Source organism: Arctopsyche grandis, chromosome 9 (assembly GCF_051622035.1).
Source record: "Arctopsyche grandis isolate Sample6627 chromosome 9, ASM5162203v2, whole genome shotgun sequence".
Lineage (NCBI taxonomy): Eukaryota > Metazoa > Arthropoda > Insecta > Trichoptera > Hydropsychidae > Arctopsyche > Arctopsyche grandis.
In genome coordinates, this window is record NC_135363.1 from 21,380,537 (window position 1) to 21,394,980 (window position 14,444).

General features: G+C 34.1%; 2 protein-coding genes across 2 annotated transcripts; both read left to right on the forward strand.

Annotated features, from left to right (window-relative positions):
• The first annotated feature begins 321 nt into the window (after positions 1-321).
• On the forward strand, positions 322-3,916 carry Trap1 (TNF receptor associated protein 1). The gene is made up of 13 exons (XM_077437422.1): positions 322-677; positions 872-1,056; positions 1,131-1,292; positions 1,367-1,608; positions 1,685-1,794; positions 1,871-1,944; positions 2,053-2,329; positions 2,416-2,485; positions 2,589-2,736; positions 2,823-2,950; positions 3,036-3,223; positions 3,311-3,545; positions 3,620-3,916. Exons 1-13 carry the CDS (start codon positions 497-499, stop codon positions 3,792-3,794), a joined length of 2,175 nt encoding a protein of 724 aa, XP_077293548.1. The 5' UTR covers positions 322-496; the 3' UTR covers positions 3,795-3,916.
• Positions 3,917-4,990: 1,074 nt separating this feature from the next.
• Positions 4,991-12,028, forward strand: Vha16-1 (Vacuolar H[+] ATPase 16kD subunit 1). Its single transcript, XM_077437449.1, has 3 exons — positions 4,991-5,794; positions 10,111-10,303; positions 10,393-12,028. The coding sequence occupies exons 1-3, from the start codon at positions 5,716-5,718 to the stop codon at positions 10,598-10,600; spliced, it is 480 nt and encodes a 159-aa protein (XP_077293575.1). The 5' UTR covers positions 4,991-5,715; the 3' UTR covers positions 10,601-12,028.
• Positions 12,029-14,444: the final 2,416 nt, after the last annotated feature.

Genomic DNA, 14,444 nt, shown 5'->3' on the forward strand with positions numbered 1-14,444 from the left:
AGGTAAACGGATTCGCGCACATGACAACCGTTGCCACGAAAATCGCGAATATAGAATATCTAGCACTCGAATTCTCATTAGTATGACTGTTCATGTGGGAAACTCTCAATGGATGGAATTTTTGGGTGCCAGGTGATTGAATTTTTCCGTGTGTGGGATTCGTTATCGAAATTTTAGTGATGTATACAGAATCGCTTTGTGTGAAATAATCACCAAACCGTTGCCAAATTCAAAAACACTATTTCATGACGTGTATGAACTAGTCAATCAATTGTGTTATTTACCAATGTTCTTATCAAAAAGCTTATTATTTTGAAATTTCTTTATAAAAATAATGATAGCACAGCAATCTTTTATGTTTGGATTCTGTGTTATTTTTGAAAAGTAAAAATGTATTTTGTATATTTATATAAAAATAATAAGTTTATTTCCATTTTCCCGGGGTTTTTGCATCATTTATCGTAAACACAATCAGCACGTGGTTGGTAATGCATTGATGGTCGTACAAAAACAGTTTATTGAGAGTTTCACCGGGATGTGGAGTCACGGAGCTCGTGCCCTGGTGCGGCGGGGCGGAGCCCTACGCCACTTGCAGCCTGCCTGCAGCTGCCTCACCCCCCCTGCATCTGCCCCTTCCATCCTACCCCTCGCCACCCCCGTCGTCTCTTCGTTTCCTAGTCAGTTCATTTTCAATTCTAACCTAGAAATTGTACATTATCAATCACAAACATTCAATTTATGAGAAAAGTACCGTTTATTTCAACAAGCGGTATATTACAATATTGAAATTGTGTATCTAGAAAGCTATGATTCAAACTTTCATTACCATACCTATATATTAGTGAAATTCACTTTATTGTGCATATTTCAGATTTTTATACACACTCCTTATTATGCAATAATCGATTCAGCACTGCTACCGCTAGCGAAAGTGATTATCATTCTATTATCAAAGATGACGAAAAAGTTAAAGGTCCAAGTGACACTATGGAATTTCAGGCCGAGACTAGAATGCTTCTAGATATTGTTGCCCGATCATTATATTCTGATAAAGAGGTTATAATATAACTAATCTGTAATGAAAAATTATTTGTTTTTGTGATTGTTTTTAAAACACTTTTGTGTTAAAGGTTTTTGTCAGAGAATTGATATCAAACGCCAGCGATGCTTTGGAGAAACTGAGATATATTTCATTGAGCGATGGGGAAGAAAAAGCTTCACATGAATCAGTTGACAGACCTTTAGAAATTCACATCGCTACAGACAAACCGAATAGAATTCTTACAATACAAGTAAAATCTAATTTATTCAAGTATTTTATCAATTTTATGTATGTATATTTTATTCAATAAAATTTTCATATTAGGATACTGGAATCGGAATGACCAAAGATGAACTCGTCTCTAATATTGGCACTATCGCTCGTTCTGGATCGAAGGCTTTCCTAGAAAAATTGAAGGACAGGTCTCCCGATAATTCTTCAATGTCGTCTATCATTGGACAGTTTGGTGTTGGATTTTATTCAGCGTTCATGGTCGCCGATAAAGTTGAAGTCTTCACAAAAAGTTCCAAAAGCGATTCGCCCGGCTTAAAATGGTCTTCTGATGGGTAATGACTTAATTGTAATGCTCTCTTCATTGTAAAATTGATTTATATCATTAATGAATTATAAATCATTCCTTAGCTCTGGCACTTATCAAATTCAGGAAGCTGATGGTGTTCAATTTGGGTCTAAAATTGTTATTCATCTGAAAATGGATTGTCGTGAATTTTCTGATGACAAAATCATTCAAGGTATTGTAAGAAATATTTATTGATTCATTATTTAACTATTTACATACTTTATAGCTAAAACTTTTTTCCGTTTCAGGGATTATAAGAAAATATAGCAACTTTGTCGGTTCACCAATATTTCTCAACGGTCAAAAAGCGAATTCGATTCAGGTCTTTGTTTTTTCAATGTTTGTTAAATATATAACCAAATAACAAATTGTATTGTTTGCTGGTGTTATAAACAATTATTAAATTTAAAATTCATTTTAATAATTTTAGCCAATATGGTTGATGGATCCTAAAGAAGTAACTCCGGAGCAACACACCGAGTTCTATAGATTCGTTGGCAATGCTTTTGACATCCCCAGATTCACACTACACTACAAAACAGATGCTCCATTGACCATTCGCTCAGTTTTATATTTTCCTGAAGGTAAACCCGGCTTGTTTGAAATGTCCCGTGATGCTGATGTCGGTGTGGCTCTGTATACACGAAAAGTACTCATTAAAAGCAAAGCTGACAATATTCTGCCAAAGTGGTTGCGCTTTGTAAAAGGTTAATTTTCAATAATGTTTCGTTTTGATGATTTTGTATTCATACATTACATAGCTTAGATTTTATTTATATTTATCTTTTCACAGGGGTTGTTGATTCTGAAGACATTCCATTAAATTTAAGTCGAGAACTTTTACAAAATAGTGCACTTATAAGGTTTGTATCACAACAATCTCTTCAAACACTCATAGAATTCAATATGCACAAATGTATTTGATTTGATAGATTGTATACTACATATGTATGTATTATCTTGTAGGAAACTTCGAACAGTACTTACAAATAGAATATTAAGATATTTACACGAGCAATCAACAAAGAATCCAGTCGAATTTGATCTATTTTATCGGGATTATGGAATGTTCTTAAAAGAAGGAATAGTAACAAATGAAAATCAGTTAGAAAAGGTATAGAATTATTGAACGTACTGTTTTAATCTGGCATATTTTAATAAGTTCAGAACGAATAATGAATTTATTATATTTATTTACAGGAAGAAATTGGCAAATTGTTAAGATTTGAATCATCTTTAAAGGAAGAAGGAAAGAAAATTTCGATTCCTGAGTATTGTTCACGCTTAAAAGAAGGACAAAAAGATATCTACTATTTGGCAGCCCCCAAGTATGTAGATTTATATCTTTTTCATTAGAATTTATGTGATCCTGATCTCTTCTGAAATCCTATAATCTACTTTTGAATTTTATAGTCGAACGTTAGCAGAATCATCTCCATATTTTGAAGCACTTAAAAAGCAACAATTGGAGGTACTCTTTTGCTATGAGCCGTATGATGAATTGGTTATTATGCAGTTACGATCATTTGACAATCACGATTTAACATCAGTCGAGAAGCAAATGAGACGAGATACGTCTTCCGATGAGAATACAATTATCGGTAAATGAATTTAAATTTTAAACATCGCAATTTCTTTTCAAGTCTTTTTTATTGATCATTTTCACATGAGATTTTTTTAACTTTAAGATGGCGATAATAGCTTGGTAAAAGAAGAAGTAGACGAATTAATTCCATGGCTCAAGAAATGTTTGCCGGGTAAAGTATTTGGTGTCAAGATCACAAATAAGCTAGATAATCATCCATGTGTTGTTACCGTTGAAGAAATGGCCGCAGCCAGACATTTCATTAGAACACAATCACACCAGTTTCCTGAAGAAAACAGATACTCAGTCCTTCAACCGCAGCTAGAAATCAATCCAAAGTAAACATTCAATTTCAAAATATTTCTTTGTACATGTATTTCTGTATTAACATATTAATTTTTTTTTATTTTAGACATCCAGTAATTAAGAAGTTACACAAAATAAGTAAATCTGATCCCGAATTGGCAACTTTGGTTGCTGAACAATTATTCAGTAATGCCATGGTTGCAGCTGGGCTGGTTGAAGATCCACGTAGCATATTAGTCAACATGAATCAGTTATTAACGAGAGCGTTAGAAAAACATTAATAATCAAATGATTATATGTATGTAAATGTATAAATGCGTCTAAAATAAAATGTAGTACATAGAAAACTGTATTTTTTTTTTATAATTTTGTCGTTTTTCCTATGGGATATACTGAAATTCACATATCGTATCTTTTATTACAAGTTCCGAAAATTTCCTTCCATCAATCAGTGTTATCAGATAAAAAAAAAAAACTGATACTTTATCTATAAAGCCCCGCCGTATCATATAATCAAGCCAAATTATCGTAAGTGTATCACATGTTTTAACATCGATACACTTGAGATTACGATTTCAGATAATCTATAATATCCATCTCTAATTGAAGTGTAACTGGTTTAAAGCTACCGTTTTATTTTTTGATTAATGTTATTGATATTTTTAAAAATAGTAACATTTTCACTTTCAATAGTTCGTATTTTTAAATTGAGCGAAAAGTTTTTTAAGTTTGACTTTTTTTTTTACAGAATTCGTTCTTTGTTCGCCCTCAAAATGTATCCTCCCGATAACAAACTATGCAAATAATTTCCTAAATTCATTTTATATAAAATGTGTGAACGTTAATTTATGTGAAGTAAACCTTTGGTTTGCGAATCGTATGTTATGAAATATGTCATTTCGAGTTACTAATTTGTTAAATAATGAATATTTTAAATTATCATTTGATTTATAACGATGTATTCGACGGTGAGTTGATATAAATGTATTAGACATTAAAGTTTAGAAGTATTGCCATATTTATTTGTTTCGATATTATGTACATATATTGTAATTTAAAAAATATTATTTTGAAAAAAAAAAGAACGCTTACGTTTTGTCATTATTCATTACCACGATATATTGTGATAATTGTTATATTTTATTAATATTTGAAAATAGAGATAGAAATATTGTCTGTTTTTGTTCGATTTTGTCTTTGTTTTTAAAAGAAATAATATTTCGATCGTTTTACTCAATAAAAATTATATAGAACTCAAACGGCACGTACATCATTGAGCATTTTGATCATTGATTACTTTTTCACGATTTAGAAAAAATGCGTCTTTTGGGAATTTTTGGAACACCGTTCGTCTTAACGAACTGAAACTTACATAGTATCGGTTATTGAAATTCTTATCGATACGTTAAATTTTTAAGTTGATCGGAAATGGTACTCTTCTTAAAGGTGTTCTCTTTTTTTTTTATTTGTTAGTGTGCTGGAAACTTATTTCAAATTCAGTCTACGACTTTTAGAATATTAAAAATTCATCTGTATATATATTTCAAATATAGAAAGTTGTGCGAATGCATTCTTGAAATTATGAACTGAATGAAAAGATTGATGTAGCAGCAGAAGACGAGAAATTCGGCTAAAAGAACGAAGCAAAAAACGTCAAACGTTATTGACTAAGAACGACAACTCGAAATATGCTAGGTAGACGTCGAAGAAAGTACGTCGTGTGTATAAAGAAAGTTTTTTGGAAAGATTTTGTATCAACAACGGTGTAAGACATTTTTCCAAATATAAAATTTGAGCTGAAATCCATATTTAGCAATCGAACACAATCAACCGAATGACCGGTTGACACGTTTGCTCGTCGGGGATCGAAATGGGAAGATCGAGTAAAATGTTGGCGATTCCTGACGGGTTGGAGCGGCCCTCCCGAGTGCCGAACGTCTCTCGGCCACATGACTCGCTTACGTCACGGCCGTCGCATAGAAGCCAGGCGGCGATTGGCGGAGCGACGACCCCGCTAGCGAAACGGACCAATGGGGGAACAGGGTGAGAGCGCGTGCGGGGCGCGCGGCCGGGGTCATATGACGGAGCGTGCGCGCCGCGCAGCCAGTTGTCAGCCGACAATAGCGAGTTCAGTAGCGAGTCGCTCGTCTTTGAGACCGAACGTCCAGTCGCCACTCCTCCTCCGCCGCTACCGCCGCCGCCATGTCTCTCGACGAAGAACACCCCGTGTACGGCCCCTTCTTCGGGGTGATGGGAGCCGCCACCGCCATCATTTTCAGCTGTAACTATATGCCTTTGCTTTTGTCCCTTTTTTACGAGACGCTTCTACGCGTTGTCTCCCTCTTATCCCACGCAGACGTATCGATCGCGCGCGCACCCCCGCACCCCCGCACCCCCGCACGCCCTCACCGCACTATCGATCCCGACTCCCAATTCCATACGCTCTCTTTACATAACACAATTATAGTACCGACCGCGGCTGATCGATATCTATCGAGTGGTTTGGTTGTAAAGTCAAGTGGTCGACTAGTCGAGTAGTCGAGTAGTCGCGTGCTCAGATTGCGACAATGTCGCGACTATCGCCACTCCCCACTCCCCACTCCCCGCTCGACTTCTGATCGTCTGTTGCACTACATTGCATTGCATTGCAACGCATCGCATCGCATGTCGCACCAGAACATGGCAGACGTCGGCTTCGGCTATTTTTAGACGGGATTCGCGAATGCGCCTCCCGTTGGACGTTCGTTTGCGAACAGCTGTCGGCTCGGCGTTTCACTCGATTCGTCGAATCAGAAACGGAACGGGGCTTTGGCCGAAATCGCATCCACCTCTACCTTTAATCTGACTCCGATTATGACTCCGCATTCGCATTCGCCTCCGCCTCCGAATCCGAACTCGTGAGTCGTCACGTGACGACTACGGCGCCGCCTGACGGCCTCTTCGCAAACTACCGACGTTTCAAAACTGCACTCTTTTCTTCTTTTTTTTTCATTTAATTTCATTTGTTTCTATAAATCGTCTCTATTCTTTTGTTTTTGTTTTAATAAATCGTCGTGTTCTTTTGTTTTACAGGAAAATATGTCGCCATTACGTGATGCCAGATGTTTTTTTTTTCTTTCCCAATGTGACTCACTTTTTTAGGTACACTAATCGACGACTACAGGATATGTTGAAATCAATTATCGAAGCCATCATGATGAAAACATCAAAATAAATATATATGTATTCTTTTACGTTCGCTCGATGCTCGATCACCCAGTTTCTAGTGGACGATCCGCCTCCACTCCTCCCAGTCCTGTGCCGAATTGAAAACAACGTTTAGGAACAATTCCATCAGTTTTTTTTCTTCATAATGAGATATGACTCCTCTCGCTCGTCTCATTCCGGTGACTATCAGCTTCTCTGGGTTTTCCACGCCCTTTCTAGTAAGATGGCCAAAATAAGAAATAATCCTTTTTGTTCTGCATACTATGGAGTCTCTTTGAGGATAATGTTCACATTTCGAAGGCATCTAACATGTCCCTTTCTATCTTCTTGAGCATTCATATCGACTCCATACAATAAGAATCACCAGACAATTTTTCGTTTTTTTCGTCTATGTAAATATTTTAAAAGAGACAAAAAATATCGACATATGTAGAATTGGCTTCCCAAACGGATGCACTGAATAGTGGCACACAATCGAAAAATCATAATTTTTAATGGCGCAATAGAATTCTCCAAAACACCCTCCAATGACATAGAAATAACCTGAATAACACTCTTCTTAGATCAATACAAAATAAAAAAAAATGTTAACAATAACTTCACAAAGAATACTTTCCAAAAGATTCAATATTGTAACTAAAAGTTTCCGAATCTCTAAAAAAAAAACTCTTTCTTCAAATATTAAACTCAGGAACAAGACAATCGAACCCCCATTGATTGTCGAATTAATTTACATTCGCAGAAATATCATCTTCGTGTTATTGACAATATTGGCTTCTAATGAACCTTGTTTGCTAGACCACTTATGAAATTAATTAATAAGATCGATATGAAAAATACCCAAAGCGTTCTATGAAAATTTTTGAATCGTCCAAAGTCATCCATAGAAAAAAGTTTGAGAAATCCCACATTAAACCATATATTGATTTCTTAACATGTGTACTCTTACACTGCCAAAAGCAATAGTCATATCTTAACTAAGATTTAGGTGCATTGCACTATCATAATACATATCAGTTGTTTCGCTGTTAGTATTATTTAAATAAAAAAAAATCATTTTGCATTCAAAATCAATACAGATCCTTACTTTCGCAAATTAAAGTAATCCGTCTCAATTTAGTATATCTGGCAACCCTGAACGAAATTATACACTAGAAAACAATATGTTTCATTAAAAAAATCGTTTTGCATTCAAAATCAATACAGATCCTTACTTTCGCAAATTAATGTAATCCGCCTCAATTTAGTATATCTGGCAACCCTGAACGAAATTATACACTAGAAAACAATATGTTTCATAAACCTTCTAGATATTTTCTGTTTTCTGAATAGTAATATTTTTAAGAACACCTCAAATGTTGGTACTTTCATCAGACGTATCATTTTTGATTTGATATGTTCATTCTTCTAAAATCCAAGTTTTATCTCGCATATAGTCATTTGAGCGTTGCATCACAAATGATAATGCCCATAGCGATCGTCCCATATGTTGTAGCCACTATGTATAGTTTTTTTCACTTGTGTGTCGAAATATGATTTTAAAATACCGTTCTGGATTATTATCTACTTGCATCATGCAAAAATATGAAATTCCCCACATCCTGATGTTTTGAAAGTAATCAATAATTTCGCTATTTTTCAATTCACTGTGACTAGAAAATGTTTCTCACACCTTGTGATTTACATCACATATTACTTTTACCTTCTAAAAGCGATCGTGTTTTGCATGTGCACTTGTATTGATATACCATAAAATTCAATTTATCATGTCTGCTACGGCGTCATCTTGACAGTGTGATAATAATCGCATTTGTATATGCAAATAAATCCATAGATATTTTATCAGTGTGACATGCGTTGTCAATACACAACAATACATATATTGTTTCAATGATTCATGTCCAAAATAACGAAATGACCTTCTCTCGTTCCAGTTAATTCAATAGTAGGCAAACCAAGGATAGGTTCAGGCGCGTGATGTGAACCATATTGGCTTTGACGCTTTCATTTTATTTACAGTGTATTTAAACCACGGGACTCATTTGTTATGGCTGTTGCAAAAATAATTTGATGTCTGTATGATGAGCCTTGATAACAAATCCCACATAATCGATTTAGTAACGCCAAAGATAATATCAGTCGTACAAATCAAATATTTATTACAACGCCACTGAAGATTTAGATAATGAAACGCGGTTTTGTTACCGTTTATGATTTTCCAATATTTTATTGTGCTCAATTTACGTGGGAGATAATTGAGTGAAATCAATCAATCCATGTACACTAGAATTAACCAATTTCACGTTCTACTGCAATTTGCTGTGCCATAAAATTGATAAGGCATGTAAACTTTTATCTACTTATTGTATGACAAGATGTAATAAACAGCTTAACCATAGGAAAATTGCTGCTTTCAAGGTCGGAAAGTCATGGGATCTTTTATTTACGTGCTTATGCATGAAAAATTATCTCATGCAATTTTCCAACATATGTTAATTCTTTTAATTTGTGTATTTTTTCGATATAATTTTAACGAGTGCACAATTAATTTATTATGTACTTGTTTAATGATAATTTGTGTAGAAAATATGTCATTCATTTACATTTTTAATGGAACTCGAACAATGTGTGTATATTTTTTTGCCATATAACTACAAGCCTGTGTAATCTAGAGTTAACGGTCATGTTGAGTTAGTCATGATATTTTTCAACTTGAATGCAACGACTTTGTACACATAAAATGCGGTTTGTGGTGTTTTTTTTCTTTGTAATTTCCAATTTGAAAAATAACTTGGCTTCTTCGCGTTATTTCGTTTGGCATATTTTCAATTACTCAATATTTTGTGGTTAATTACTACCTATTTTTAAAGAGCAAAATTCGTATCAAGTCTTAAAACTGTTTGAATAATCTCTCTCTAGAACTACATTTTTCGTAGGTCTTGTATTGATTTCAGCTCTGGTATTGAAAAATTTACGTACTTTCCTTGTAGTTGGCTCTATGCCACAGAGAACCAAATTCTCACAGCTCTTATGATTCAGAAATTCTGTTTATGTATATCTTGAAATTATTCATATACGTCATTATTTTATCTTAATAAAAAAAATCGAGTACAATAGAAATATATCTCATTGAATTTTGTTACTGTGAATACCGAAATAACGAAATTTCCAGTATAAATAGTTATTTTCGCAATACTGAACAAAATTATTATATTTTTTAGCTTAATTTTAAGGAGTATTCATTGAAGCGAAAAGTAGAAATTCGTTGGATTCAACATATATGCGTATGTGTAGGTGTACTTGGATTCTCATTTTAAAATTTGTAATGTGAATATTTTAATATTGAATTTTCAAATTTGTAAATAATGTATTGTTTAAATCTGTTCACAGCATTAGGAGCTGCCTATGGCACAGCCAAATCGGGAACTGGTATTGCTGCCATGTCGGTGATGAGGCCAGAACTTATCATGAAATCCATCATTCCAGTCGTCATGGCTGGTATTATTGCCATCTACGGATTGGTCGTAGCTATCCTTATTGCTGGCACACTCGAACAGCCGAGTAATGGCTTTACCCTTTACAAGTAAAATATCAATTTTAATCTTTGGTGTGTAATTATAATATGTATATATAATTTTTGTTAATAATCGCATTTATAATTTGTATTTGCAGAGGATTTTTATCTCTGGGTTCTGGCTTGGCGGTAGGATTTTCTGGATTGGCGGCAGGCTTCGCTATTGGTATAGTGGGTGATGCGGGCGTTCGTGGTACAGCTCAACAGCCTCGTCTATTCGTGGGGATGATTTTAATTCTTATTTTTGCGGAAGTACTTGGTTTATACGGGCTCATTGTTGCCATTTACCTATACACGAAACAATAAATACATATGAAATTTCCATCTCACTCACTTTTATTTTTGGTGTCTTTGTTCTGGTGTCACAGTCGTTTTATATTTAACTGCCGTTTGTACAGTCGTGCTGATTGTTAATCGTTAAAAGGATGGTAATCCATTACTGTACATATTTATTTAATTTGCTTTGACACTCAGACATGACATTTTCTTCATATCTTGAAATTCATATATCTCTAATGTTATTTTCGAATCACACCAGTCCGTGTCTAGCTACGGTGCTGCAGCTGGACACTCACTTGTCTGATGAATATGTAATATAATTTGTAAAGTAATATATATGTTGGTCTAAAAATCTTATTGATCGTTTTAATGTACTCCACAATGCGAGAAGGTTTCATTATTGTAAAATAATACCTGATTATTTAAAATGTTGTATACTCTTAATTAAATTAAATTTGTCGATAAAATTGAAACGATTTAATTCTCATACCATATTCTCATCGTGTTTATTCAGTTAACTTCATCTTTACCATAGTTTATTTTAGGTATAAGACAAAACTTATGTACAGTTAGTAATTAGAAAAATCAAAGTTATTTTTATTTTATTTATTTATCGTATGGTACTTCGTTAAAATCTGTTATCATAACTGGCTGTTTATTGACCGAATGGACTATTTTGCGGAATGCAGGCGATTCATGTCCACAAATTGCATTTTGACTACGTCTTTATATATTGTAAAACATTAACGTATAATATTAGCTTTCAGTGTTATAGCGAGGTGTATATTCCTCCATAGGTTAAATAAATTTAATAAAAATATATCAATTGGAAATAACTGTGGTTTGGCATGTTAAAGTTGTAATAATTTTAGTCACAAATTATAAGATTGCCAGGGATCAGAAACTATATATAATTTGTACATTCCATTATAAGTTTGTTCTGTCAATTTCCGTGGCAGCTCGCGGTGTAAAACTATAAATATTACTCGGTCACTCAAGTGTATATGTGTACATATATATTTATATATACAATACATATATTTACTTACATATATATGTATATATTTATATATTGGAACAATTTGTAAACCTGTATTTGTGATGAGACCTAACTTTTTCAGATGGTTTTTTGTTATGTTGCGCACAATTTGAAATCATAGTTACTAGTTCGACGTGACCGAGTCAATTTTAGAATCCAAACGATTATATCCTTAAATTGTTAAAACTGAGGGAATAAACAGTATTAAAACTATTTCTTTTTTTTTTACAAAAGTATAACTGGGTTTTTTTTGGTAGGGCAGTGTATCTAATGATTGACAGCGATGAATGCATGAATTTCAAATGAACTGGTAAGTTAAATTATAACTTTTCCATTATGAAGTTGCTAGAGATGTTTATTTTGAAATTATCCTCAGTGTTATTGAAAGAATTGTGTTAATAAAACATTTTATTTCAAATCCATGAATATTTATTGAAATTACCCCAAAGCTGATTGAATCAAAGTTGCATTATCTAACAGAATATACTTACTTGATCTACAACAACTCTACCAAGTCGACATCAACCAGAGGCAACATTTTTATCTTGTTTTCATTCTATGGATTGACTTATTGTTTTATCGTTTATGAATTGTGCATGATTCGATGACTTCATATATCTCTTATTGAAAATTTGGAAATGAAAACATTTTTATCATACCGAACTTCGTGAAGCAGTTAATATTTAACACTAGTGACATCTTGAGTCTATGTAGATTATGAAATGCGTTTTGGGGCTTTGCGATAAATTTTATCTAAAAATAAAAAATAGATACCGCAGCTTTGGTTCTGAGCCTTGGTCATCTATTTTAAATTTGAATAGTATTCCATTGGATTCAATGTATAATATTTATCTTGAGTGGGCTTATTTTAAATGTTTTCACATGGAAAATAATTATGCTTCTGCGAAAAAATAAATCGAACTCGCCAGCAAAATTTTTACTGCTGCAATTTCAGGACTCGTTAAATGTAACAGCAAGCTTATAGAATTTTTTAACATCAACCTTTAATATGTATATGAAAAATGTGGGTTACTATTTGAGTTTTTTTTTCAGCAAGGTGATTTCAGGATTACTGTTATTGAATCAAATTATGTACGTAATTTTTTTGCGAGTAGGGGAAATATTACAGTTGCCCACTTGTATTAAATTTAATTTATGTATATGTCACAGTGAAATTATGTTTCAAGTGAGAATATATTTTCACTTACGTTGCAGTGAGATTATAACCAGTTACATTTTCAGGGTTGGTTTTATTCATTTAAGATTAGGTAGGTTTGGTATTATTTAAGGGTTAGGTTAAGTAAGTGTTTGGCCCCATTCATTTAAGACTGGGTTAAATTTATAGGGTTAAACGTTGTAAATTTATTGTTTGATACATTTTCACTGCTTGAATTGGTGAAAATATATTTTCACTTGAAATATGCTTTCACTGTAACATACATATTTACTATCCGTTAGTAATGAACGAGAGCATCATTGAAGGCATGATAGTTCCTAATTTTTTTTTTAAATTCATGTAGCTAATGCTAATGACTTAGAGCGTGGTCAACGAGTGAAGTGTTTACCTTATGTGATGTTCAGAGATTGGCGTTGGGTGGATGATTTTCTAATAAATTGACCAAAGTGATCCATTTTTTGTGCGAAAAGCATCCATCGAGGAGTCGATCTTTGATGTTCTCAACAAATATCGATAACGTAACACTGACCAAAAACGCCAAGCTTTCAAATTTAATTTTCAATGGACGTTTTTCAGTACAGAATCAGGGACGTCATTTGGGGGGCCATGATGGGGAATTTGACCCCATTGATTTGTCTAGGTCTAGGATTTGCATGTCATTTGAAAGGGTATGGGTCACTGCAAGGAAAGTGACTTGATGGAAAAAATTAAAATCGATTCGTCGACTCGTCGTTAACTATCTCTTTCAACATAATGTAACCCTGGCACATGGTAAAGATCTTTCAAATCTCTAACCCCGACCTATGTTAACGACGAATTCACTTTCCTTGCAGTTTTGGCCACCGCACTTGAAATACCATGAATATTAATCAAATCGATTGTTTTATAGGGCGGGTTAAAGGTTTTGACCGTTTCTCGGCCTATAAAAACTCAACCTATTGTATATACGAAAAGGTTGAGCTTCGGAGAAGTGAGCTGGTTGAACTCCAGAGGTTTACTCTGATGTTTGGAGCTGGTGCGTCGCTTTATATACGTTCTGGCTTGAAGCGTGCCGTGTGCAGATGCTTTGTCTTCGTTTCCAGGACACGTGTTTTATAGTTATGGCGTCAGCGCCAGGACGTCATTCATTTAAGAATGCGGTCGTGTGCCACGTGTAAACGCGTGCCACGTGTTTACGTCTTTCAGGACATGTGTTGCAGTTTCCTGATGACATCAATTTTTGGGTTTCGTTCGTTTTACGATCGAGCGATGAAATCTTTCTTCTGGAATGGTCAAAGGGGACGTTGCCCTCGAGTTATTCATGTTTATACAGGAGCAGATTGATGATTGGTGATTGGTGTGAAATGTATGAGATCACAGGTTTTGATTCATAATAGCACAAGTTGCGCTATATTCCTACAGTTTGTTACTAAAAGTTTGGAGCAGCAGAATTTGCAACAAGTTCAGAATATCGATCAGAAGATTTTACAACAAAAAAAAACAACAACCACAAATTGGCTAACTTTTGCCCCCCCCCCCTTAAAAAATTTGAAACAATTTCCTTAAACAGCGTATATGTGAATATAGTTTATAAATTTATGTCGAAATTATGTAATAACTGTAAGTACATACATTTAATAAAAGATTAATGTAAAAACAGATAAAAAATAATATTG

Excerpts from the sequence above, each read along its gene's own strand:
- Trap1 (XM_077437422.1), top strand. The coding sequence starts at position 497 with ATGGTCGTACAAAAACAGTTTATTGAGAGTTTCACCGGGATGTGGAGT. Across the intron at positions 678-871 it reads CGTCGTCTCTTCGTTTCCTA|ATTTTTATACACACTCCTTA; the intron begins GTCAGTTCATTT and ends TGCATATTTCAG. Across the intron at positions 1,609-1,684 it reads TTAAAATGGTCTTCTGATGG|CTCTGGCACTTATCAAATTC; the intron begins GTAATGACTTAA and ends ATCATTCCTTAG.
- Vha16-1 (XM_077437449.1), top strand. The coding sequence starts at position 5,716 with ATGTCTCTCGACGAAGAACACCCCGTGTACGGCCCCTTCTTCGGGGTG. Across the intron at positions 5,795-10,110 it reads CACCGCCATCATTTTCAGCT|CATTAGGAGCTGCCTATGGC; the intron begins GTAACTATATGC and ends ATCTGTTCACAG. Across the intron at positions 10,304-10,392 it reads AATGGCTTTACCCTTTACAA|AGGATTTTTATCTCTGGGTT; the intron begins GTAAAATATCAA and ends TTGTATTTGCAG.